The following is a 27,639-nucleotide window of genomic DNA, read 5'->3' on the forward strand; positions in this document are numbered from 1 at the left end:
GTTTTGCTAAAACAATAAGATTTACTAACTACAAAAAGACAGATTTGGAGTGATTACAAGTAATGAGGAATAAGTCAGAATTGGAAATAAGAAAAAAAAAAAAAGGAGAGAAATAAAAGATAAAACACAGCTAATACCTAACTTAACAAGCTAAGTGAATTCAAAGTAAAGGTGTCTCTCACCACAAGTTCCAACAGTCTTACTGACTGAATCCTTCAGTCAGGATCTCCCCCCAGTCCAATGTTGCTTCCTTTCTTGTTCGAGTGTTGATGATGTTGGCAGAGAGAAAGGGAAAGATGATTTGAGGCATTTACTCTCTGCTCTTACAGCCATTTCTCTTGCACAAGAACCATCTCCAGCTGATGTTCAGGCTGTGTGGACAAGAATCTTAAGCTACTTGTTTGTCAAAATATAGGCTTTTTTTGCCCACACGCTGTCCTGCCGAAGAGTGGCCACTTAATCAGATGATGGTCCATTTAATCTCGTCATGAAGGGAAATCAGTGGATGTATTGTATCTTGACTTTAGCAAAGCTTTTGACACGGTCTCCCACAGTATTCTTGTCAGCAAGTTAAAGAAGTATGGGATGGATGAATGCACTATAAGGTGGGTAGAAAGTTGGCTAGATTGTCGGGCTCAACGGGTAGTGATCAATGGCTCCATGTCTAGTTGGCAGCCGGTGTCAAGTGGAGTGCCCCAGGGGTTGTTCCTGGGGCCGGTTTTGTTCAATATCTTCATAAATGATCTGGAGGATGGTGTGGATTGCACTCTCAGCAAATTTGCAGATGATACTAAACTGGGAGGAGTGGTAGATACGCTGGAGGGGAGGGATAGGATACAGAGGGACCTAGACAAATTGGAGGATTGGGCCAAAAGAAATCTGATGAGGTTCAAGAAGGATAAGTGCAGGGTCCTGCACTTAGGATGGAAGAACCCAATGCACAGCTACAGACTAGGGACTGAATGGCTAGGCAGCAGTTCTGCGGAAAAGGACCTAGGGGTGACAGTGGACGAGAAGCTGGATATGAGTCAGCAGTGTGCCCTTGTTGCCAAGAAGGCCAATGGCATTTTGGGATGTATAAGTAGGGGCATAGCGAGCAGATTGAGGGACACGATCGTCCCCCTCTATTCGACATTGGTGAGGCCTCATCTGGAGTACTGTGTCCAGTTTTGTGCCCCACACTACAAGAAGGATGTGGATAAATTGGAGAGAGTCCAGTGAAGGGCAACAAAAATGATTAGGGGTCTAGAACACATGACTTATGAGGAGAGGCTGAGGGAACTGGGATTGTTTAGTCTGCGGAAGAGAAGAATGAGGGGGGATTTGATAGCTGCTTTCAACTACCTGAGAGGTAGTTCCAGAGAGGATGGTTCTAAACTATTCTCAGTGGTGGAAGAGGACAGGACAAGGAGTAATGGTCTCAAGTTGCAGTGGGGGAGGTTTAGGTTGGACTTTTTCACTAGGAGGGTGGTGAAACACTGGAATGAGTTGTCTAGGGAGGTGGTGGAATCTCCTTCCCTTGAGGATTTTAAGGTCAGGCTTGACAGAGCCCTGGCTGGGATGATTTAATTGGGGATGGGTCCTGCTTTTGAGCAGGGGGTTGGACTAGATGACCTCCTGAAGTCCCTTCCAACCCTGATATTCTATGATTCTATGATCTGAGGCGTTGGCTAGCCTTTTGTCTCTGGGAAATTGGTTTGCGACTGATTTCCAGAACATGTTGGGACATGTTCCAGAAATATCTCATGGTAGAGTCCCAAAATTTTACATACAATGTTGTCACACATATTTTACCAGGAGAATGATGATCAGAAAATCACAAGTTTTCAAATGAAATTGCACAAGGCATACTTTGTACAAGATTTACCATAATCCTCTAAAAGGGGTGAACACAGATGTACAGATTGTCATAGGATGTTTGTTTCTTGCATTTGCTTAGGGAGTAGGTGTAGCTGTTGTTTTTGCTTCCTTTTTTTTCATGTTGTGGAGTTTCCTTTTCCGATGGCAAAATTCGACATCTTCCATCGTTGTATATAGTGTTGTTGAAGCTCTGGTCCCAAATATTAGCAACATAAGGTGGGTGAGGTAATACCTTTTATTGGATCAACTTCTGTTGGTGAGAGAGACAAGTTTTTGAGTTTACACAGAGTGGTTCTTCATTTAAGCTGTGTAAGCTTGAAAGCGTGACCCTCTCACCAACAGAAGTTGGTCCAAAAAAAATTACCTCATCCGCCTTGTGTCTCTAATATCCTGGGACCAACATGGCTACAACACTGCATACTCCTATGTTTCAAAGAATATCTATTGTAAAGAACCAGTTAAGACTGAGAGTTCAGAGTACACATGCTGAATGGCTGCTGGATTTTAGGGCTCCCACCATTGCTACTACCTATGAAGCTGCAATCGTTAACTTTAGCAACACAATCGTAGTGTGGAGACAGCCTCTAATGACCCAAAAGAAGTCCTCTGCGGAGGATCAGAATGGATATTCCTAATTTTTTTTAAGGTAAAAAAGAAACATAAAATAATTTATGACAAACTTTCAGACCACCTTTATATTCAAATGAGAGAACAAGCCCAATTAAAAACAAAACCAAACATATACTTTGCAGGTCTTATTAAGAGGAATGTGAAAAAGCCCAACATGTAAACTTGTCTCCTTCCTTTGATATGCTTGCTATTCTAAAAGCTGTGAATAAAACCACTTTTAAATAGTGTTACTAATATACCTTAATTTCTTTTGCTAGTTTTTTTTCGTTTAGGATACAGCCTCTGCAAGAGTTTGGGAACTGTCAACTAATAGTATAGATTGTCACTAAAGATGTAGTTTTTTAAACCAGATTGTACTTTGCCTTGTTTGTCTCTTCTTCCCAGTGACGTCAGATTTCCAATTACATTTTAGCAAATTAAAATGTTTATCTCATAATTCTGAAAAAGATGCTATACTTCATGTACAGAGGGGTCATTTTAACTCATAAGAGAGCAGATTCTGTCAGTACCTTGACTGCATTTGCGTGCAAACTAAGTTTCTCTTATAAAACCACCTGAGGCTCAGGGCTCAGGAAATAGGAAAAAATGAATGTGAATGGAAATAATGTTTGGCAGCACTGTTGTTTTGTAAGCCTGGCAGTACGTCTAATAGGAGAGAGAGAGAGCTTGTAAAATTTCTAAGAGCAAAGGTAAGGAAGTTATCCATGTGACAGGTTTGACTGTTAATTTTTATTTATTTATTTATTTATTTTAACAGTTAGCTGCCTTTAAATCAGATCCTCTGCTTTTAAGATGGTATTACTAAGGAAAATAGTTTCTTCTAAAATTAGAAAATGCAGAGTCCAAATTTAAAATAGCGTTATGGATTGAGTTGAATCTCATTGAATTTGATGGGTCTAAATATAAATGGAATGAGATAGCGGAAACAGTAGGAGCAGCACCCAAAACACGAGCACATGGTAAGGCCAGAGTAGAAGCTGAACCATGTGGCACAAGGTGTTTCTCTGGGGATTAATATATAACAAATACAAAGGCTAGTACATTGATGGGTAGGGGGTGTGAGAGAGAGAAGCAGGAAAAAGACCAGAGACGGTGAGAGAGAAGTGGCAGGAAGCAAAAGGCAAATGTTTAGTTTACACTACAGTTTTGTTGGCATAGGTGTGTCTGTTTGGCATGTGGAAAAAAAAACAACACCCTCTACCTGACTGCAAAACCTGGTGTAGATGCAGCTGTGCTGACAAAAGAGTGCTTGTTGGCTTAGCTAATGTTGTTCCTGGAAGTGGATAGCTGAGCTGGCAGGAGACTATCTGTTGGATTGTGCTGCATCTCCACTTAGGGTCTCTACTGGCACTGCTATACTGGCAAAGGCTCTGTAGTGTAGACAAGCCTAAGGCCATAAAAGCACTCGTGGTATGACCCGGAGAAACGAGTGTGCCTTTCGTTAACTGCCTAGAAAAGGGACTTGATACTATGATCAAAGATATTGTCTCCTGCTGTCAAATTGCTGCCATGTTCAGGGAAATAGGACGTTATGTTCATTCTTTGTAAGTAAACAGGGTTGCATAAGAGAAATATCTGACACTCAATTTCTGCTCTTAACCAAAACAATCCACAGGACTGCAAATTTGGGTAACTGCTTAGGTAAGTAAGAAAGAGGTAACAACAAATTTGCATGGGCTGCAGCGAGTCTGTCATTTAGAAACTTGGGCAACCATATTTGACAGAAATATATATAAATTCCTTTAAAATGTTCTTGTTTTATGTTGGAGTGACTTCTACAGAAAATCAACAGAATGATACAAGATTAAACAAATGGTGGCTAGTTTACAGAAACTTGCTTTCAGTTTAGAAATGTGTTGTGGAAAATTTTATCAGATCTTTTTGTATAAAAAGAAGTTGGAGTCAGACCTAAAATAATGCATACAGAATTTACGCTAGAAGGAGGAATTTAGATGGTATTAATATAAACTTCATAGAATATCATAGAGTATCAGGGTTGGAAGGGACCTAAGGAGGTCATCTAGTCCAACCCCCGGCTCAAAGCAGGACCAATCTCCAACTAAATCATCCCAGCCTGGGCTTTGTCAAGCCTGACCTTAAAATCCTCAAGGGAAGGAGATTGCACCACCTCCCTAGGTAATGCATTCCAGTGCTTTACCACCCTCCTAGTGAAAATGTTTTTCCTAATATCCAGTCTGAACCTCCTGCACTGCAACTTGAGACCATTACTCCTCGCTCTGTCATCTGCTGCCACTGAACAGTCTAGATCCATCCTCTTTGGAACCCGCCTTTCAGGTAGTTGAAAGCAGCTATCAAATCCCCCCTCATTCTTCTCTTCTGCAGACTAAACAATCCCAGTTCCCTCAGCCTCTCCTCATAACTCATGTGTTCCAGTCCCCTCATCGTTTTTGTTGCCCTCCGCTCGACTCTTTTTCCACATCCTTCTTATAGTGTGGGGCCCAAAACTGGACACAGTACTCTTGATGAGCCCTCATCAATGTCGAATAGAGGGGAACGATCATGTCCCTCAATCCGCTGGCAGTGCCCCTACTTATACATCCCAAAATGCCATTGGCCTTCTTGGCAACAAAGGCACACTGTTGACTCATATCCAGCTTCTTGTCCATTGTAACCCCTAGGTCCTTTTCTGCAGAACTGCTGCCTAGCCATTCGGTCCCTAGTCTGTAGCGGAGCATGGGATTCTTCTGTCCTAAGTGCAGGACTCTGCACTTGTCCTTCTTGAACCTCATCATATTTATTTTGGCCCAATCCTCTAATTTGTCTGGGTCCCGCTATATCGTATCCCTCCCCTCCAGCATATCTACCACTTCTCCCAGTTTAGTGTCATCTGCGTATCGACCACTCCTCCCAGTTTAGTGCGAACCAGCTGAGAGCTGAACAGCAGAGAGGCTAACAGAGGGAGTTTGCCTGGGATCTGTCTGAGAGGAGGTATGTAAGTGCTGCTGCTGCTACATATATGCCTCCTTCAAGAGACATGTGAATAACGTTTGTACATGCATCTCTTGAAGCAAAATGATAAAAGCCTCTTTCTTTTAATTGAAAAATTTACTATAGGGAACAGACCTGAATTAGCTTAATGGGGCACTCCAAACAAGGTACTCTTCACTGTTTGTAATACACCTAGCATGTTGTGGATGCTATCAGAAGTAAATTTCAGTAATGATGATTATATTCGATAGGTTGTAATAAAAATGATTGTGTGATATTTGGACACTAAGATCTGATAAACAGCAGTGACGTAGGCAAGGGTGATGACAGAAATGTTATGTACTGTAGCAATCAGAGGATCAGTTGCAGAGAAACCATGACATTTCTGTAAATGTTCAAAGACACTTCTGATATTGGAGTGATAAAGGTATGAAGTGAACTCTGGGAGTGGTAGAAAATAGTAAGCTATTTTAGAAATGGGTGAGAGAATGAGGGAAGTAGGGAGGAGGCACGTCAACATATGGTTCAAGGAGTAGGAGGCAGAAGTCTTCAACAAAACAAGGCCAAGTCTTCTGACATAGCCTGAAGATGAAAATGCACTTGCATTATAATCTGTTTTTATGCACATACTTTTTTTTGTACGTACTATTCATTTGGCAGAGACTTTCCAATTTGTCAGCTCTGGGAGAAATTTTCAAAAGTGTCTAATTTAGGAGCACAAATCCCATAGACTTTTAATGAGATATTTACTTTTAACTCTCCCTAGGCACTTCTGAAAATCCCTTAAATGTTATGGGCCTTATTGTTAAAGATCCTGAGTACTTGCAGCACTTGTTGTAGCCCCCATTAGAGTCATTTTCAGAACCTCTGACAGTCACTCCCTAGTTTTTTAATGATCAGACTGTGGATTACTGAAATATTTCTGATGCTTAATTTTTGCTCTTGGATAACTCATTCTTATTCTGAGTCATGGCATAGAATAATGGAACAAGTTCTGCATGTGCACTGTACAGGAACACTATGGTGAAGTCAACAGGAGTTTTTGTCATGGAAGGATTGCAGGGTAAAGCAAGTACTGCTGACCCCCAATAAGGTTTAAACCCCAATTTAGTTTAGAAATAATGAAAATCTGAGTTGGAAAATCATATGCTACGAGTGCCCATTGTACTTGGGAAGATGAAATATTGCTACAGATGCAGCTGATCCTAACCCCTCTCCACAGTGCATTTTTGTTGACCATTTGTTAGCTCTTCTCGAATGAACTGGGGTTCAGCATAATTCCTGCTAGAAAAGTACTGACCTAGTGTCCTGTATCAGTGTAGGCAGGTACTTACGAGGCAGAGAGTATAATTTATAATTCTGGTCAAAATCTGTGTTCCAGAATGGAAGTAGAATTTCATCATAGGCAGTAAACTCTTATTTATTGGCCTATCAACTGTTAGTTTGAAAAGAAGTAACTTAAAAAACAGAAGTACAGTTGTTTTTTAATAGTCTTCCCGTTTGTAGAAGAAAGAATTAACAGTTTGCATTTTTTAAAATTTACACATTGCTATACCTGAATTAAATTCAAGAAAGAGATTCTGATTCCTGAAAGGGAATAAGGTGTGGTTCACATCATCATGTTCTAAATGATTATTTGTATCGCATCCAAAGTATGTTGATTCAGAGATGATGAGCTATTAGACCTCTTCGGGCTGGTCTATACAGGCCCGCTAAATTGGTGCTGCTGCAATTGCTTCATCAATTTAGTGGGTCTGCTGAAGACAAGATAAACTGATGGGAGAGCACTCTTCTGTCGACTTCAGTACTCTGCCTCCCCAAGAGCTGGTAGCTTAGTCGGCGGGAGAGCGTATCCTGCCAACATAGTGCAGTGTAGACGTTGCGTTAGGTCGATGTAAGTTACCTCAGGGGAGTGTTTTTTTTTTCTCACCCCTGAGTGACATAACCTACAATGACTTAAGTGGCAGTGTAGACCAGGCCTTAGAAACACTTGTTATCAAGTGTACTAGGTATTTTAAAATCAAATACTTACAGTGGTTAGGCACTTTGTGCTGTTTATCATTTTAAACAGGATTGTTCCACTGTTAAAATCTATTTCTCCTCCCTTGGCTGATGTATTGTATCTAACTTGCATCTTGTTTTATACTAAGATTGTAAACTCTTTGAGGCAGGTGCTTATAGTGCCTGGAACAATAGGGTCTTGTTGCCTGAATGGGACCTCTAGGTGCTAATACAGTATAAATAACAATCCCAAAATAAATTCTGTACCTTGAAGATATAATTATAGGCAGAGCTAGCATCCCTTCATTGAGATGTGCAATATATAAAATCGTATAGACAAACGCCCAACAGGGTCAAATGGTGACTCAAAACAGATGTCGATGGAATCTACTTATAACCTTGTCCCAACCTTGGGGTTGGAAAAAGGAGGAGATGATGATTTAAAAACTGTTGTTCATTCGAACAATAGATTTTTCTTCATTCCATGCCATAATTCACACAGAATCATAGAATCGTAGAAATGTAGAGCTGGAAGGGACCTTAGGAAGTCCTCTAGTCCAGCCGTGTGCACTGAGCCAGGATCAAGTAACCCAGACAATCCCTGATAGTATTAGTCCAACCTGTTCTTAAAAAATATCCAATGATGGGGATTCCACAACCTCCCATTGGAGGCGTATTCCAATGCTTAACTACTCCTTATAGTTAAAAAAATTTTCCTAATATCTAACATAAATCTCCCTTGCTGCACATTAAGCTTTCAGTTGATATGGAGAAAAAATGGATCACAATCCTGTTTATAATCGCCCTTAATGTATTTGGAGACTGTTATCAGGTCCCCTCTTAGTTGTCTTTTCTCAGGACTAAACATGTCCCGTTCTTAAACCTTTCCTCATAGGTCAGGTTTTCTAAATTTTGTATAATTTTTGTTGCTCTCCTTTTGGACTTTCTCCAGTTTGTCCACACATTTTCTAAAGTGTGACACCCAGAATTGGACACAGTCCTCTGGTTGAGACAGCACCAGTGACTAGTAGAGTGGGACGATTAACTCTCATATTTTACATTTGGCTCTCCTGTTAGTATACCCCAGAATATTAGCCTTTTTTGCAACTGCTTCACATTGTTCACTTATTTAATTTGTGATCCACTATAAGTTCCAGATCCTTTTCAGTGCTATTACCATCTAGCCAGTTATTTCCCATTTTGTAGTTGTGCATTTGATTTTTCCTTCCCAAGTGAAGTAGTTTGCACTTGTCTTTTATTGAATTTCATCTTTTTGAATTCAGACCAATTCTCCCATTTCAGGTCCATTTGAATTCTAAACCTGGCTTTCAAAGTTCTTGCAATCCCTTCCAGCTTGGTGGCATCTGCAGATTTTATAAGCATACTGTCCATGCCATTATCCAAGTTATTAATGAAAATATTGAATAGTGGCTGACCCCTTGAGGACCCCATTAGATATGCCCTCCCAGTTAGACAGCAAATCATTGATAACTACTCTTGCAGTTGGTCTTTCAACCAATTGTGCATCCTCTTTGCAGTAAATTCATCTAGACTACATTTCCCTAGTTTTCTTATGAGAATATCATGTGGGACTGTGTCAAAAGCCTTATTAAATCAAGAGATATCATGTCTACTGCTTTCCCCACAATCTACTAGACCAGTGATTCCGTTCAGCAAAGGGATTAGAATCATAGAATCATAAAATATCAGGGTTGGAAGGGACCCCTGAAGGTCATCTAGTCCAACCCCCTGCTCGAAGCAGGACCAATTCCCAGTTAAATCATCCCAGCCAGGGCTTTGTCAAGCCTGACCTTAAAAACCTCTAAGGAAGGAGATTCTACCACCTCCCTAGGTAACGCATTCCAGTGTTTCACCACCCTCTTAGTGAAAAAGTTTTTCCTAATATCCAATCTAAACCTCCCCCACTGCAACTTGAGACCATTACTTCTCGTTCTGTCATCTGCTACCATTGAGAACAGTCTAGAGCCATCCTCTTTGGAACCCCCTTTCAGGTAGTTGAAAGCAGCTATCAAATCCCCCCTCATTCTTCTCTTCTGCAGGCTAAACAACCCCAGCTCCCTCAGCCTCTCCTCATAAGTCATGTATTCCAGACCCCTAATCATTTCTGTTGCCCTTCGCTGGACTCTCTCCAATTTATCTGCATCCTTCTTGTAGTGTGGGGCCCAAAACTGGACACAGTACTCCAGATGAGGCCTCACCAATGTCGAATAGAGGGGAACGATCACGTCCCTCGATCTGCTCGCTATGCCCCTACTTATACATCCCAAAATGCCATTGGCCTTCTTGGCAACAAGGGCACACTGCTGACTCATATCCAGCTTCTCGTCCACTGTCACCCCTAGGTCCTTTTCCGCAGAACTGCTGCCTAGCCATTCGGTCCCTAGTCTGTAGCTGTGCATTGGATTCTTCCATCCTAAGTGCAGGACCCTGCACTTATCCTTCTTGAACCTCATCAGATTTCTTTTGGCCCAATCCTCCAATTTGTCTAGGTCCTTCTGTATCGTATCCCTCCCCTCCAGCGTATCTACCACTCCTCCCAGTTTAGTATCATCCGTAAATTTGCTGAGAGTGCAATCCACACTATCCTCCAGATCATCTATGAAGATATTGAACAAAACCGGCCCCAGGACCGACCCTTGGGGCACTCCACTTGATACCGGCTGCCAACTAGACATGGAGCCATTGATCACTACCCGTTGAGCCCGACAATCTAGCCAGCTTTCTACCCACCTTATAGTGCATTCATCCAGCCCATACTTCCTTAACTTGCTGACAAGAATACTGTGGGAGACCGTGTCAAAAGCTTTGCTAAAGTCAAGAAACAATACATCCACTGCTTTCCCAGGTTTAGGTTGATTAGGTTGCTTTGGCATGGTGTGTTCTTGACAAATCCATGCTGGCTTTTCCTTAACTGTTATTCTCTAGATGCCCAAAAATTGACTCTTTAATTATTTGTTCCAGTATCTTTCCAGGTGTTGAAATTAGGCATACTGGGTCTACAATTCCGCAACTTACCATTGTTCTCTTTTTTAAGATAAGTGCTGTGTTTGCCCTTCTACAGTCCTCTGGGATTTCTTCTGTCTTTCATGAGTTCTCAAAGATAATTGCTAATGGTTCCAATATTGCTTCAGCTAGTTCCTTAGGTACTGTAGGATGAATTTTGTCAGGCCCTGCTAACTAGAATACATCTAACTTATCTAAATATTCTTTAACCTGTACTTTCCCTATTTTGGCTTGCATTCCTTCCTCTTTGTTAATATTGTGTTGTGTATCTGGTCACATTACTCCTGAGGGAAATTCTGCACATCTGTGGACGTGCAGAATTCATCTGTCTCACATAATTCTGTATTTTCCCTCATAAAAAAAACATTTTGCCTAAAAAGTGCTGCAGTTCTGCCTTTTGCCCACCAGAGGCTGCTGTGGTGCCAGAACATCCAGCTGTGTTCATGTTGGGTGTTCTAGAGCCACAGCGGTTTTTGGTGGGCAAAAGGCAGAACTGTAGCACTTTTTAGGCAAAATGTATTTTTATGTGGGAAAATACAAAATTCTGTGTCAAGTGCTGCAGAATTCTTCCCCCAGGAGTAGAGTTCATCATAGCACCCTGCCCACAGAGCCAGGTTAGGACAGAGTGGGGCACACAGGGCTACTGGGGTCACAGCCTGGGGTTCAGAATGGCTAGTGGCGGGGACAGACTGGAGCATGGGCTCAGGTCCTAATGGGGTGACAGCACTGAGCCTGGGGAAGGGGAGGAGGTCCTGTAGAGACCCATGGGGATGAGGGGTCCAGGGACGGGGCAGACGTGCCTGACTGAGTGGGAGAGGCTTGGGGTCAGCCAGGGTCTGCATGGGGGAGGCTTCTCAACACCCTAATAATCCCATCCCCGCCCCAAAGAAAAATCTTCCACCCACACCCAACGCTCTCCAGGTTCACTCCTAGACTCCTCCTTCCGTCTCCCTCAGCTCCTCCATTACCCCTGACTCCCCCAAGCCTTTGCACTGCTTCTGACAGGTACAGGAAATACAGTTCTCTATTGTAATTTAAATGAATTACACAAAGTTCTGTATTAATGTGCCTAGTAAGGAATCTATTTGTTAAAAAATAATTACAAGAATCTTTTTTTTTTGTTCTTTGTTTTTTTTTGGTCTGTATTGTTAGACATACTTGCTGACAAATATTTTGAAATAAATTACCAAAATAATTTTAACTGGCATGATTATACTGTTGTTTTGACAAATAAAATATGCAGCACTTTGCAGAATTTTCAAATATTGTGTGCAGCATTTTTAATTTTTTGGTGCAGAATTCCCCCCGGAATAGTCACCACTAACCTTTTTGTGAAGAGTGTAGCAAAATAGGCATTAAACACCTCCACTTTCTTGATCTCATTAGTTATCAGCTCTCCTTCCCCACTAATTAGACGACCTATACTTTTTCATCTTTCTCTTGCTCCTCATGTATTTAAAGAACCTGTTCTTATTCCCTTTTATGTCCCTTGCTAGGTGTAACTCATTTTGTCCCCTAGCCTTTCTGATTTTGTCCCTACATGCTTGTGCTATTTTTTGTACTCTTCTGTAGCATTTTTTCCATGTTTCCACTTTTTGAAGGATTCCTTTTTTATTTTTAATTTATTAAAGAGCTCCTGATGGAGCCATGTTGGCCTTTCACTATTCTTATCTTTCCTTCCCATCGGGATAGTTTGGTGTAGTACTCTTAATATTGTCTCTTTGAAAAACTGTCAATTCTCCTGAACTCCCCTTTTCCCTTCGATTTTCTTCTCATGGTACTTTACCTACCAGTACTTTTTCGAGTGCTTGCTCATGTCCATTCCCATGCAGGTGTGTGTGTGTGCGCGACGTGTGCTCAGTTGCTAGAAGGTCTTCCCCTCAGTGGTATCCATTGGGTCAGATTCAGTGCCCCCTGGAGTTGCCCTCAAGGTGCTGTATATCGGAGCCTGCCGACCCGTCGCCTCCTCAGTTCCTTCTTTCCACGAGTGACCATCGCTAATTGCTAATAGTTCCAATATTGCTTCAGCTAGTTCCAAGCAACTCTCCCCAGTGGACTTTTTTGTATTCACCTGTAAATAGTTGAAAGCTTTTGTTAGAGTTACAGTAAGTGGATAACTAGTAGTAGAGAGCAGGACCCCGCTTAACGGCGTTCTTCCCGCCCCTGTGCTGGGCCATGCCTCTGTCTCTGGGGTTTAAACTGTGCGAGGCTTGCCGTAAGCCTATGCCCATCAGTGATCCCTACGCAGCTTTCCTCAGGTATTTGGGTGAATCTCACCTGGGTGATGGTTGCAGTATTTGTAAAGGCTTCAAGCCCTAGACCCAAAAAGAAATGGACCAGAGATTTAAGTTTCTCCTAATGGAGGTGGCCCTTTGGAGCTGGGTCATCTCTACTCGGCACCAAGCACTTCGGCCTCTGCGCTGGCTTCTGTGAGGGACAGGCAGGCAGTTCAGGCAGCATGGGACCTGCTGTTCCTCCTTGTTCTGCCATCACTGACCAGACGTGAACTGGCACTGCAGACGAGGGTGGCTACGGGCACCAGGTTCCATCTAAAGAAAAGCTGATCATGATGCAGCAGCCCTAGTCATCTCTGTCCTGGCACCGCCCCCCATGGTCCCTGGGGAGTGAATCCTCAGTTTTTTGTAATCAGAGCCGGAATCCTATACCTCCAGTAGGAGCGGCAAATGTCTGTGCAATGGCCCATCTGGACTCCATGGGTTTTTCATCAGGACCAAGGTCCCCAATCACACAGGCCATACTCCATGGCATCTGAGATTATGGCCCTGCTGCTGTCCCCATCCCTGGTAGTACAGGGAAAGAACCAAGGTACTGAGCCCGGTAGCGTGGCACAAGAGCCAGCACCTTGGGACCTTTTGGGAGGTGACCAACAGGAGCAAGGCCTGGTACCGGTTCTGGGATCCTCTTCCTCCTCACTGGAGGTGGCAGGTACCTTGATTGCACCCATACAGGATGATCACTGGGCACACCAGGACCTATTGAGGCGGGTGACACAGAACCTGGGAATCCAGGCAGAGGAAGTTTTTGAAATATCCCATGCCCTGGTGGACATTTTGGCACTGTTGGGGCCCCTCCCGGGTAGCCCTGCCCCTGAACAGTGCCGTCATAGAATGTCAGTGCACTGTGGCAGACCCCGGCCTCCCTGCAGCCTATGGCAAAGAGGGTGGAATGCAAATATTTTGTTCCCCCAAGGAGGCTTGAGTGCCTTTATACCCTTCCTTCCCTGGGTCGCTGTTGGTCTCCGCAGAGATTGAGCGTGAGAGGCAGGGGCAATAGGGACCTAGTCCTAAGCCTCCAGCTTCGTATTGCTAACCAGCAGGTGCTCTTCAGCAGATACAGCTGTAACTCCCAGGGTGTATTGATGAAGTTTAAGGAGTTGCTGCCCCAGGACTCCAAGGCCAAGTTCTCCGTTTTGGTTGAGGGAGGCAGGGTGGTAGCAAATGTGTCCCTGCAAGCAGCTCTGGATGTGGCCACACGGTCAGCCGCACAGACCATAGTTTTGGCTGTGGGGATGAGAAGGTCCTCTTGGCTAGGCTTCGAGCCTGCCTTGTGAGTGCAGCAAATGATCCAGGACCTACCGTTTGAGGGCACGTCCTTGTTTTCCAAGCAATTGGACGCAAAGTTGCATAGTTCGAAGGACTCCAAGGCCACGCTAAAGTCTCAGAGGCCAATCTAGATCTGAGGTGGAGGCACACATTCAACTAACACTATCAACCTTTCAGAGCCTAGGCCTGTTGTTGAACACTCGGGTCTGCATACCCCCATCCCATTGAGAAAACACTTCAACCTGCAGCCATTGCCTCGCTTCTACCAGTCACAGCCAAGGCAGGACTATGATAGAAAGCAGGGTAGGGGCTATGAGAGGTGGCCCCCAGCCCTTGTTGGCCCACACATCAGGGTTGTCCACGCAAAGGTCAGGTGCCAAGCAGGCTTTTTGAAGGCATCCATGAAGATGGTGTACCGTCAGGATCTTTCCTCCCCTATCTTTGTGGACTGACTATCTCACTTTTTTTCAGACGAGAGTCCATATTACTTCAGACTGCTGGGTATTTCGCACGATAAGACTGGGATACACTTGAATTCAGTTCCTACTCTCCTTTCCACCCTCCCTCCCCGTCCCTCTTCAGGGACCCTTCCCACGAGCAACTTCTAATTCAAGAAGTGCAAATTTTTCTGCAGCTGGGAGTGGTAGAGGAGGTTTGTCTGGAGTTAAGGGGCTGTCATAAATATAAAGGGAAGGGTAAACCCCTTTAAAATCCCTCCTGGCCAGAGGAAAACTCCTCTCACCTATAAAGGGTTAAGAAGCTAAAGGTAACCTCGCTGGCACCTGACCAAAATGACCAATGAGGAGACAAGATACTTTCAAAAGCTGGGAGGAGGGAGAGAAACAAAGGGTCTGTGTCTGTTGGTATGCTGCTTTGCTGTGGATAGAACAGGAATGGAGTCTTAGCACTTTTAGTAAGTAATCTAGCTAGGTATGCGTTAGATTATGATTTCTTTAAATGGCTGAGAAAAGAATTGAGCTGAATAGAATGACTATTTCTGTCTGTGTCTTTTTTGTAACTTAAGGTTTTGCCTAGAGGGATTCTCTATGTTTTGAATCTAATTACCCTGTAAGGTATCTACCATCCTGATTTTACAGGGGTGATTCCTTTACTTCTATTTACTTCTATTTCTATTAAAAGTCTTCTTGTAAGAAAACTGAATGCTTTTTCATTGTTCTCAGATCCAAGGGTTTGGGTCTGTGGTCACCTATGCAAATTGGTGAGGATTTTTACCAAACCTGTCCCAGGAAGTTGGGTGCAAGGGTTGGGAGGATTTTGGGGGGAAAGACGTGTCCAAACTACGTTTCCCAGTAAACCCAGTTAGAGTTTGGTGGTGGCAGTGGTTATTCCAAGGACAAAGGATAAAATTAATTTGTACCTTGGGGAAGTTTTAACCTAAGCTGGTAAAAGTAAGCTTAGGAGGTTTTCATGCAGGTCCCCACATCTGTACCCTAGAGTTCAGAGTGGGGGAGGAACCTTGACAGGAGCAAAGGGGCAAGGAGTTTTACTCCAGGTATTTCCTAATTCTCAAGGCCAGGGGAGGTCTCAGATTCATCCTAGACCTGCAAAACTTCAACAAATTCATAAGGAAGCTGAAGTCCCGCACGGTCACTTGGATCTAGGTGACTGGTATGCTGCTCTTGACTTGAAAGAAGAGTACTTTCACGTCTCGATTCTTCAAGACCACAGGAGATTCCTCCGGTTCATGGTGGGACAGATACAGTCTCAGTTCACAGTGCTGCCCTTTGGTCTATCAGCAGCCCCTCAGGTCTTTATGAAGTGCATGACAGTGGTCGCGGCATTCCTGAGAAAGCAAAGGGTGCAGGTGTATCCATCCCTACCTTGATGCCTGGCTGGTCAGAGGCCAGTCCAGGTCTGAGGTGGAGGCACACGTTCAACAACACTATCAACCTTTCAGAGGCTAGGCCTGTTGTTGAACACTCAGAAGTCAAACCTCGCCCAAAGAACAGAATTCATAGGAATGGTCCTTGACTCCATCCAAACCAAAGCCTTCCTTCCGGAAGCCAGATTCCAATCGCTGGGAGCAATCATACAGAACCTCAGAAAGGAACTTAGCACCATGGTAAGCATCTCTCTGAAGCATCTGGGGCAGATGGCTTCCTGCATTTATGTGGTAAAGTACATGAGGTTGCGACTCAGAGCTCTCCAAGTCTGGCTAGCATCAGCATACCATCGTGTGCAAGACGGCTTGGCTGTGGTGGTCACACTTGGCCTCCTTCCAGTTGGACCTGGGGTCACTCTGTGCAGGTGTTCCATTCACCAAACCCCAACCATGGATGTCTCTGGTCACTGACACCTCCCAACTGGGCTGTGGAGCTCATCTAGGAGTTCTCAGGGGGTCCTCTGGTCTCAGGAGGAGCTCTCACTTCATCAATTGTGAGAGAACTTGGAGTAGTACATCTCGCGAGGTCAGGCTGCAATGCCTGACAAGAAGGCAAGTGCGTGTCACTGCTTACAGACAACATGATGGCGATGTTCTATATAAACAGACAGGGTGGAGCATGCTCACCTCACCTATACCAGGAAGCCCTCCACCTCTGGGAATTCTGCTTGATTCGTCTTGAGGAGCCCTTCCTTTCAGGGGCTCAGAATGCGCTAGCGGATCATCTCAGCAGATTCTTCACCAACCACACATGGTCCATTCACCTGGACGTTGTGATGGATGTTTTTCAGAGGTGCTGGACTCCCAAGGTACTCCTGTTTGAACAAAATACAAGAGGTAGTGCCCACAGTTCTGCTCCTTTCAGAATCTCAGTCTGGGCTCGATCTCTAATGTGTTCCTTATCCCCTGGAAGGACCATCTTTTCTACGCATTTCCATGTATTCCACTCATACACAGGGCTCTACTGAAGGTCAAAAGAGATGAGGCGTGCTTGATCATGATAGTGCTGGCCTGGCCGCACGAGCATTGTTTTATCACCCTCCTGAATCTCTCCTTAGAAACACCAATCACCCTGTCTCTGTTTCCAGATCTAATCTCTCAGGATCACAGGCATCTGCAGCATCCAAACATCGAGTCCCTCCATCTCACAGCCTGGAAGCTCCATGGCTGAACCCCTTGGAGCTGGCATGCTCGGACTTGGTTCAGCAGGTCCTGTTACAGAGCAGAAAACTGTCCTGCAGGGCTGTGTATCTGGCAAAATGGAAGAGATTCTCAATCTGGCGAGGCCAGAAAAGGGATCTTGCCCTCTCAGGCAGGCAACAGTTCCATGTATTCTGGACTACTTGCTACACACCTAAAGCAGCAAGGGCTGTCAGTATCTTCAATTAGAGTGCACCTGGTGACTATCTCGGGCTTTCACCTGAGGGTGAATGGCAGGTCAATCTTCGCTAATGAGCTCTGTAGCCGTTTTCTTAAGGGACTGGATAGGCTATACCCACAGGTGAAGCAGCGTATCCAGTCTTGGGACCTTAACTTGGCACTATTGAGACGCGTGGGGGCCCCCTTTGAGCCTTTGGCAACATGCTCCTTACTCTACTTGTCCTGGAATGTGGCTTCCTGGTGGCCATCACCTCAGCCAGGAGGGTCTCGGAAATCAGGGCCCTTACTTTGGAACCATCATACATGGTTTTCTTCAAGGACAAAGTCCAGCTACATCCTCACCCGGCCTTCCTTCCTAAGGTGGTGTTGCCGTTTCACAATAACCAGGACATTTTCCTCTTGTGTTTTTCCCCAAAGCCACATGCTAATAGTCAGGAGCAGAGACTTCACTTGCTAGATGTCATGTGGGTGATCCAGTCTAAGGGGATATTGAGGCTGGTTGTGACCTTTGAAAGCTCAAAACACCTTCAGTATATGCATTGTAAAGTATACCCGCTTTTCAAATTGCTTCTACATTATTGGTCTTAATTCTTTTTAATTCAAAGCATATGAGGAACAAAGCCATTAGTAAAGTCAGGTTTTCTAACTAACTTGGGGAGGGGATGGGTCATTGATGGTCATTTTTCAATTGAGAAATATGCTTGAAAAGGCACCATACATACATTTAAAGAGTGCTGGGAGGATGACCACCCTCTGTTGTGCCTTGTGGGCTCCACCACTGCTTCTTATCATGTCTTAAGTATCTTGTAAGAAACTCAAGATATTCAAGGTACTTCTTTCAAGCAATGACAAAAGCCAGTACTTTGAAGAAATATATTTAATTTACCTAACTATAGGTCACAAAAATATTCAACAATTTATTCTCTCTGGATAGTTCTTGTGATATTCTAAACAACTGGTAGCTTATTGAAGTTGTTACAAATAATCCTGGTTCATTATCTTGTATTACTTTGCAGATGGGTCCTAGTGTATAATTGAATAAATCATCATTACAGCGAAGGAAGTCAAATATTAGTGAAAACCCAAAGGGAAATGGAGCCCTTGAGAAGAGTATTAAGAAACTGCTTACAGCTCTTTAGCTCTCATAAGCTGATAAGCTTTTTTGGAATTGATTATATTTTAAATATTACATTGGATTATGATAGTCCTATTAAATAGCTTTAGTATCATGGTTATGAGAAATAAAACCAAAGATATTTGTGACCCAGTTAAAGTGATCAGTGTTATAAAAATACTGACTTAGCATCTACAGAAGTAAGAGTGTACAATATATCCCCAGTAGGAACCACCTAATGACGTTTCATAGTTTTATTTGACTAGTATACCATTCATAATGGCTGTTAGTAAGTGGCAGGGGCTAGATGAATCCCACAACTTCTCCCTGCAAAGCTAGTATTTTTGAGAATATGTGGCTTCAGCTACCGCAGGGGTCCCCAACGTAGTGCCTGCTGGGGCATTTTTGTGTGCCCGCAGGACACCGCACCGCCGAAATGCCCCTGAGAAGCGTTGCCGTTTAAGCAGCGACGCTTCTTCCCGCTGCCGCTTTTCGGCGGTGACGTGTCAGGCGCCCACCACAGTCTTTTGGGAATAACAATATGCTATTCCCACAAGAAAGTTTGGGGACCACTACCCCTTCTCCTTCCAACAGTGCAATATGGGCTAAATATCTCCTGAAAGTTTTGTCATGTGGAGTGGCCCTTTAAAAAGGCTCCAGGAAGGATGATTTTGTCAGCTGGGCCTTCCAGGATCACTAAGAGGTAGGAAACGGAGGTAGCCAAGACCCCTCTGTTCCTAATCTTCTATGGAGCCAGGAATTTGGGGTGTCACGTGGCTCCACCACCCCATCTGCTTCTAGCAGCACCAGCGGGTTTCCCTTTACCATCTCAGGAATCCTAAGGATGTCTGCAATTTTGGACCTCGGTGCACTGTTGTGGAGCTTGGCAATTGACTCTTCCGTGGGGGATGAGTGAGAAAATGGGAAAATGAATAGAGGGTTAGGTATGGGCAAGCCCTGGCAGTACCATTACAGTCCTGAACTAGTTTCAGAGTAGCAGCCATGTTAGTCTGTATTCGCAAAAGAAAAGAAAAGGAGTACTTGTGGCACCTTAGAGACTAGTGACCTTAGAGCACGTACACCATAAGTGTTCATTGATGTTTCTGTCCTGTTGCAGCTCACACTTGCAAGGACCCACCCCTGCACTGAGCAGCAGGGAAGGACTCTCTTGTTTGAGAGAGCAATAAGGACAGTTTATATTTTTCTATCGTAAAAAAGAAAACCTAATAATGCTGCACAGGGAAGTGTTTGGATATATGTTGTATATAGAAGGGAGAGATAAATATAAAAATAATTGGAAGTGAGCCACGGATTTGTTTTTTCAGGGAAGGATGAAGGTTGGAAAGGAGGTGAATGTTAAGGCAGCACAGGAGTTTAAGGTATTTTAAAAACTTTCAGAGTTGGTTTAGAACCGTTAAACTATACATATGATTGACCTAATGTTTTCAAATTAAGGGATGTGGAGCACTTCACAAGTACTTTATGGCAAGTTGACTAGTCGTACGATGTTGACTTTCCTCCTTCCTAGTTGCTAAATTTCATTTATACAATTAAAATATATGAAATCCTTTTCTAATATCCTGAGTAGAAATGGTCTGTGCAATTGTGAATGAATGAAGATATGGTCTATGAAAGAATTTCTCTATTGTAATGTCTACACTATGAAAAAATTTGAAAATGCTAGATTCTATCACCTCACTTCTTTGTTAATGTTAGTTATCCTCTCTCCCCCATTTCCTCTGATTTTCTGTTACTTGTTTAGCCTTGTCTTAAATTAGACTGTAAGCAATTTGGGGCATGGACTACCTCTACTGATGTTTGTACAGCATCAAGCTCAGTAAGGTTATGATCTAGTTGGGATCTCTGGGTCCTGCCACAATACAAATAATAAATAGTGGTACTAAACAGAAAAATTGAAATTTCTTTGAGTTAATAAATTTGTACAATTGTTATTATCTTTTCCTTTCCGGATCCCAAGTCCACAGCTGTTTCCTCATATACTTTTTGCTAATAATAAGACCAAATAGATAACTGATCTGCATAGTATAGCTTACAGTAGGTTTCTTGTTTTCAGTAAGTTGTTTGTTAGTCTCTAAGGTGCCACAAGTACTCCTCGTTCTTTTTGTTTTCAGTAGTTACTTACAGAATTGAAATCCATCATTTGAGTGTCTTTGCTTTGAGAGAGACTTGGAATGATCAAATATTGACATCTCGGCATGTTGTTGTGCTGGTAACTCACCCTTCCAGATTCTGTGAGGGTTGTAGTGTATTTATTCATTTGATTTATAAATAGTGTAAAAATTACTGTTTGTCTGTAAGGAATTCATCTTTAGTCTACGCTCTGTGTATGAGTAATGGCCTCTTGATGTAATTGGAAAGTGTCTACTTCATTTTGGGCACTAACAAAAAATCACAAGTTACGGTGTATAAATAATATTCTTCATTTAATCAGCAATTTGTCTGATAGTTTTCATTTGCAGGTTTCATGCTTTTTAAGAGGTTATATTTGTCTCACAGTGCATGTCCTTAATTCCTGCTAGCATTAATTGGAGTTAAACATTTTCATTAAAAACCTATCCCTTAAGCCTTCTGTAATATTGCTAAGAAAATGTAATCAGATAGTAGTAAATGGTTGTGAATGTGTAATTTTAGTACAGCCAATTTCAGCATGTGAATTAGTTTCATATTAAACAACAAGTCTTGATTTATGCAGTCCACTTACTAATATTATCTTGACAAGGGCGTGCTAACAAGGTATGTTAAAATATGGAGAAAGCCAGAGCACTGAAATACTTTAAAAGCTGCAACCAGAATCTCTGCATTCCAACTACTACTATAGTGAGACCTCTGTGATTAAGCATCTCCCAATTACTAGTAATGGTATTCCTTGATCTTTCCCCTTAATCCTCATGCTTGTTTATACTTCTAAAATTGAATTTAGTTTGTAATGTTGGTATGTCTCCACTTATGTCTCTGCACTTGGTATGGTACATACTTAGTTCTGAGACTTTCTTGCCACCCTCAATAAAGCTCCCAAGTTACCTACTCTTCCCTGAAGAGAATTAAAAGGGAGTGCATGAGGTTCTCAACTAATGGTTAATCAGGTCTCCTGTTAGTGATTGATTTATCAGTGTCACTGTTCCTCTTATCTTTTTAAATAAATGAAGCTGCCAAATCATACTCAGCTCATATACATGAAAACTTGTGTTCCTATTACTGCCACTCTTTCCTCATTCTTTCCCTGTGTTGGGTTCACTCCTTACCATACTGTTGCATTCTGGTACTTGATTCCATGAGGTGCTGAGCACTCTGGCCCAGATCCAGAAAAGCACCTCAGCATGTAAGTAGCCACCACAGAAGTCAATGGGACCTCTCAAGTGTTTAAAGCTAAGCATGTGTTTAAGTGCGTTTTTGGATTGTTACCAGAGTACTTGGTACCTCATAGGATTAAGCTTTTTGGGACAAGAACTGCCATTTATTTTATTTGTACCGTCTCCCAGCTTATTAAGGTAACCAATCCACCTCTAGCCTTTGCACTTCCAGTCCCCTAACACAATGGTTTTCAACCAGGAGTATATGTACCTCTGGGGGTACGTAGAGGTCTTCCAGGGGGTACATCTAGATATTTGCCTAGTTTTACAACACGCTACATAAAAAGCACTAGCAAAGTCAGTGCAAACTAAAATTTCATATAGACGATGACATGTTTATACTGCTCTATATACTATAAGTTGAAATGTAAGTACAATATTTATATTCCAGTTGATTTATTTTAGAATTATATAGTAAAAATGGGAAAATAAGCAATTTTTCTGTAACAGTGTGCTGTGACGCTTCTGTATTTTTGTCTAATATTGTAAGCAAGTAGTTCTTAAGTGAGGTGAAACGTGGGGGTACGTAAGACACATCAGACTCCTGAAAGGGGTACAGTATGGAAAGGTGCTCACTTCAGCAGGAAACTGGGTTGTGGAGGTTATCTGGGAATTTGCATTTGACCGTAGGGATAGCTCTGAGTACTAGCATCTCTGTAGCAATATGTCAGCAGCAGTTAGGAGTGCTGTTATGGTACACTTCTGGTTTTAAATGTGTAATTATTTTTTACAGACTTCCAGTGGGTCCAAGGAGATGTATGTGAAGTTCAGCTGATGGTATACAATCCTATGCCTTTTGAACTCAGAGTAGAAAACATGGTATGTATTTTTCCAAATTGTTCTTTTATCATTATTTTGTGACACAATATTTTTTCAATTCTGCACCGTTCAATTTTCCAGTATTGTTTTTATGGAAAGCAAACTGTTAAAACTGTATTCAACCGATAAAGATAAATTCTCAGTCATATAACATCATTGCGTCATTTAGCCCTTCTCACCTTCTGTACTAGACAACTGATACTAGAAATAAGGCATACATTTTTAACAGTGAGTAATTAACCATTGGAACAATTTACTAAGAGTCATAGTGGATTCTCATTCACTGACAATTTTTAAATCAAGATTTTGTTTTTTTAAAGATGTGCTCTAGGTATTATTTTGGGGAAGTTCTTTGGCTTGTGCCGTACAGCAGGTTGGACTACATGATCACAATGGCCTTGGAATCTATGAATTATTGCGACAGTGAAATGAAATTCTTTGCCATTCAGAGTGCATGGATGCTTTACAATTACTGATGTACAGATCCCTGAACACTGAGGACTGGCATATAATGGCTGCATGGTTATTTAAATATCTTATGGTTATTCTTGTTTGCTGGGCAATAACCATATCCTTGACTGAATAACCAGACCCTGAACCCATAGGCTAAGCATCTTCTTAGCCCAGGGAATGATTGTGTCAGAATTATCAGGGTACATCTTCAGGTTGCTATGCTGCTGTGTACTGAACGTCTTTTCATCTCTGTCCTGGTTTCAGACTGGCCTAAGAATTCCCCATCCATCAGGTTGCCTCAACTTTTGACATCCTCCCTAGCTTGATAAAAGATTAACCCCCGCCACACACATCTAAAGCACAAAGATTGAGAGTGGGAGGAACATATGGGAAGAAGCCATAGATGGTGAAGAGGAAGAGGGACTACAGTAACTCCTCACTTAACGTCCTAGTTATGTTCTTGAAAAATGCAGTGTTACTCCAATCCAGTTTCCCTATAAGAATTAATGTAAATAGAGGGGTTTAGGTTCCAGGGAGATTTTTTTTCTCCAGACAAAAGAAGTTATATACATATATAGTATACGTTTTAAGTTTTAAACAAACGAATACTGTACTCACCACTGATGATTATGAAGCTTGGTTGAGGCAGTGGTGGAGCGGGGTCGGGGTGCAGGAGCTTGCCCCGTTCTGCCCGCTTGCCCGGCACTCTCGGGCAGGAGCACTGGGCAGGGGGAGCCAAACAGCGTTATAAGGGAACATTGCAGGACTTCAAAGGAGTATGTTCTCTAATAGATCAGCGACCTATTAACGAGACCATGTTAACTGGGACGATGTTAAGTGGGGAGTTACTGTATTTAAAAAATTCATCTGAGATCTCAAGGACTCCACTTGACAAACTGATATTACCTACTGATCAATTTTATACTTCTATAATCCTACAACTTAAGTCTGTTTAACATACGATTATATATGACATGACATATGTTAGTTAATCGTAATCACAAAGTAAACGAGCAATAAACTAAAATCTTTGGCTATACATCATAAAAATTCATTATTTGTTGAAGTCCTTTTGGGTTTCATTTTTATTGTCATCCCTGAGGAAAGCAGACATTCAAATCATATAAGTTCATGACTTCTGTTATTTTTAATTCCCTAGTCAGTGTTCTAAAAATATATATAGTGCTTCATTGAGGGATGCTGTTGTGAATTTCTGTGGTCTTATCCGTACAAAATAAATTTTTGATTCAGTTGCTCAAATGTGCTCTGGTATTGTACGTGCATTTTTGTGATCAAAAAGTTTGCATATTATGACAAGAATCAAATATAAATTTCTTGGTCTTGCCATTTGATCAACTAAAAGTTTATGGTTTAATATAAATTTTATGCTTTTCGGCTTAATAATGTATATTGATTTTTTTGGTGGTCATCTACAGTTCACCTGACTCCTTCCCATCCATTTTAGTCTGATTTGACACCTTATTCTCCCTCTCATAACAGTCACATTCTCTCACCTTCATCCTGGCCAACTGCAGTATTGATGTGTTGTCTGTTGCTTAGCCTCCCTCCTTCTTTGACCTTAAACTCTCAATCAACACATCGACTTATCAAAAGGGCCACTCATTCAACCTTGTTTTCACTAAATGCTACTTGTTCTATGACTTTTCATTTGCCTTTCCCTTTTTGTGACAATCACTTTATCTCCTTCAGTACTGCCCACCTGTTTCCCTTCCATTATTCTTCAATCCATCAGTGTGCATGATTTCTCTTCTCCTTTCCCACACTCTCTCCTGTGCCGTCTTCACATATTCTTTTGAATCCTTCTGTTCCTCATTTCCCAACAGCCTAGAACTTGGGATCCTACCGGGCTTTGTCTTTTGCCTGCTCTTCTTGCTCCTACACCCTTTCCCTTATCCCTGCCACCTTTAATCTGATAATACATAAATGTACCTCCACTCCTGATCTGATTCCATCCATCCAATCTTGCATCTTTGTCTGTTTCTCTAACATATCCTCGAGGATGTTTTTGCTCTTAATATGTCTGAAAGCCTAGAAGCTAGATAAATTCAGACTAGAAATAAGGCATGGGTTTTTAACAGGGAGGGTAATTAAACATTAGGACTACATACCTAGGAATATAGTGGATTCTCAGTCACTTAAGTTTGCATATATTTGTAAAAGAGATGCTATAGCTCAAACGGAAGCTATATGGGCTTGAAACAGAAATTAACTGGTAAGGTTCTATGGCTTGTGTTATTCAGGAGGTCAGACCAGGTGGTCATAATGGTTCTTCTGGCTTAAGAAATCTATGAAATTTGAACTGCTTAGAACTCCCAAGACCTCTTTGCTTCCCACCTTTTCTGTTCCTGCTGGCAGCAATGCTATCTTCTGTCACTCAGCCACACAATCTGGGCCCCTCTCCTCTTTCCCCACACTTCCAGGTCATGTCTAAATCTTGTTCTGTATCACCTCTAAGTTCTGGTCTTTTCCTTGTCTCCACATCGTGCAAATTCTAGTTTAGTGAGAGGTTTTGTCAATAGGAAGGTGAATTGCAATACTTGTCACTAGAATGCAGAGGTGGATTAGGTAAAACAAGTTTGTATTGTGAGCCAGAAGGCAGGGGAAATCATAGGCTTGATCAGAGAAGGTGATGTCAGAACACTTATCGGGTACCTAGGGCCAGCCATAGCAAGACAAGTTCTTACAAAAGATAGTACGGACAAACATACACAAACTGAAACAGGAACAAACTAAAAAAAGCAAACCAGCCTTCATGATATCCACTCAGATTATGTTGAAGAGTAAAAATTGTTTCATTAACCTGGGTACTGGGGCCAATTTAGGAATGAATGTCAGTGTCCTGGATGCACAATTGAAATTCTAGGTGTATACTTTGCTTAGTCTCAAGAAACTCAAATTCTGTCAAAACTTGCCCAGCGATGATAAGCACCCTAGTTCCTACCCCTGCTGCAGTTGCCAAACCCTCCTCTGCCTCAAGGTTGCAAAATGCTACCACAGGCCTTTGTAAATCTTATTTGGCACAGCGTTCTGCAAAATCTGGTGTTTTAAAAGATGTTTCTGTTGTTGAACTCTGTTGAGGCCTAATATTAGAATAGTTTGGAGAAACACTCGGGGAGCTAAGTTTCCGAAGAGTGTAGCATCTTTATTGTTTTCTTTGATATTTATTGGTTTCAGAGTAACAGCCGTGTTAGTCTGTATTCGCAAAAAGAAAAGGAGTACTTGTGGCACCTTAGAGACTAACCAATTTATTTGAGCATAAGCTTTTGTGAGCTACAGCTCACTTCATCGGATGCATACTGTGGAAACTGCAGAAGACATTATATACACAGAGACCATGAAACAATACCTCCTTCCACCCCACTCTCCTGCTGGTAATAGCTTATCCAAAGTGACCACTCTCCTTACAATGTGTATGAAAATCAAGGTGGGCCATTTCCAGCACAAATCCAGGTTCTCTCACCCTCCGCCCCCCACACACAAACTCACTCTCCTGCTGGTAATAGCCCACCCAAAGTGACCACTCTCCCTACAATGTGCATGATAATCAAGGTGGGCCATTTCCAGCACAAATCCAAGTTTAAAAAACTTCAAATCCAGACTCCAGCGAGAAACTGCTGAATTGGAATTCATTTGCAAATTGGATACTATTAATTTAGGCTTAAATAGAGACTGGGAGTGGCTAAGTCATTATGCAAGGTAGCCTATTTCCCCTTGTTTTTTCAAACCCCCCCCCCCCCAACATTCTGGTTAAACTTGGATTTGTGCTGGAAATGGCCCACCTTGATTATCATGCACATTGTAGGGAGAGTGGTCACTTTGGATGAACTATTACCAGCACGAGAGTGAGTTTGTGTGTGTGGTTTTTGGAAAAGGGGGGGGGGTGAGAAAACCTGGATTTGTGCTGGAAATGGCCCACCTTGATTATCATGCACATTGTAAAGAGAATGGTCACTTTGGATGGGCTATTACCAGCAGGAGAGTGAGTTTGGGGAGGGGAGGGGTGAGAAAACCTGGATTTGTGCTGGAAATGGCCCAACTTGATTATCATACACATTGTAATAAGAGTGATCACTTTAGATAAGCTATTACCAGCAGGAGAGTGGGGTGGGAGGAGGTATTGTTTCATGGTCTCTGTGCATATAAATGTCTTCTGCAGTTTCCACAGTATGCATCCGATGAAGTGAGCTGTAGCTCACGAAAGCTTATGCTCAAATAAATTGATCACTCTTATTACAATGTGTATGATAATCAAGTTGGGCCATTTCCAGCACAAATCCAGGTTTTCTCACCCCCCCCCCCCCCAAACTCACTCTCCTGCTGGTAATAGCCCATCCAAAGTGACCACTCTCTTTACAATGTGCATGATAATCAAGGTGGGCCATTTCCAGCACAAATCCAGGTTTTCTCACCCCCCCCCCCTTTTCCAAAAACCACACACACAAACTCACTCTCCTGCTGGTAATAGTTCATCCAAAGTGACCACTCTCCCTACAATGTGCATGATAATCAAGGTGGGCCATTTCCAGCACAAATCCAAGTTTAACCAGAACG

General features: G+C 42.5%; 1 protein-coding gene across 3 annotated transcripts in view; it reads left to right on the plus strand.

Annotated features, from left to right (window-relative positions):
* Positions 1-27,639, plus strand: part of TRAPPC9 (trafficking protein particle complex subunit 9) — an 829,667-nt gene that overhangs the window by 91,781 nt on the left and 710,247 nt on the right. For all 3 annotated transcript variants that reach the window (XM_073330054.1, XM_073330052.1, XM_073330055.1), the window contains exon 12: positions 22,529-22,614. In XM_073330054.1, the coding sequence (XP_073186155.1) occupies positions 22,529-22,614 (86 nt within the window). The remainder of the gene's footprint in view (positions 1-22,528; positions 22,615-27,639) is intronic.

This window comes from Lepidochelys kempii, chromosome 2 (assembly GCF_965140265.1).
Source record: "Lepidochelys kempii isolate rLepKem1 chromosome 2, rLepKem1.hap2, whole genome shotgun sequence".
Taxonomy (NCBI): domain Eukaryota; kingdom Metazoa; phylum Chordata; order Testudines; family Cheloniidae; genus Lepidochelys; species Lepidochelys kempii.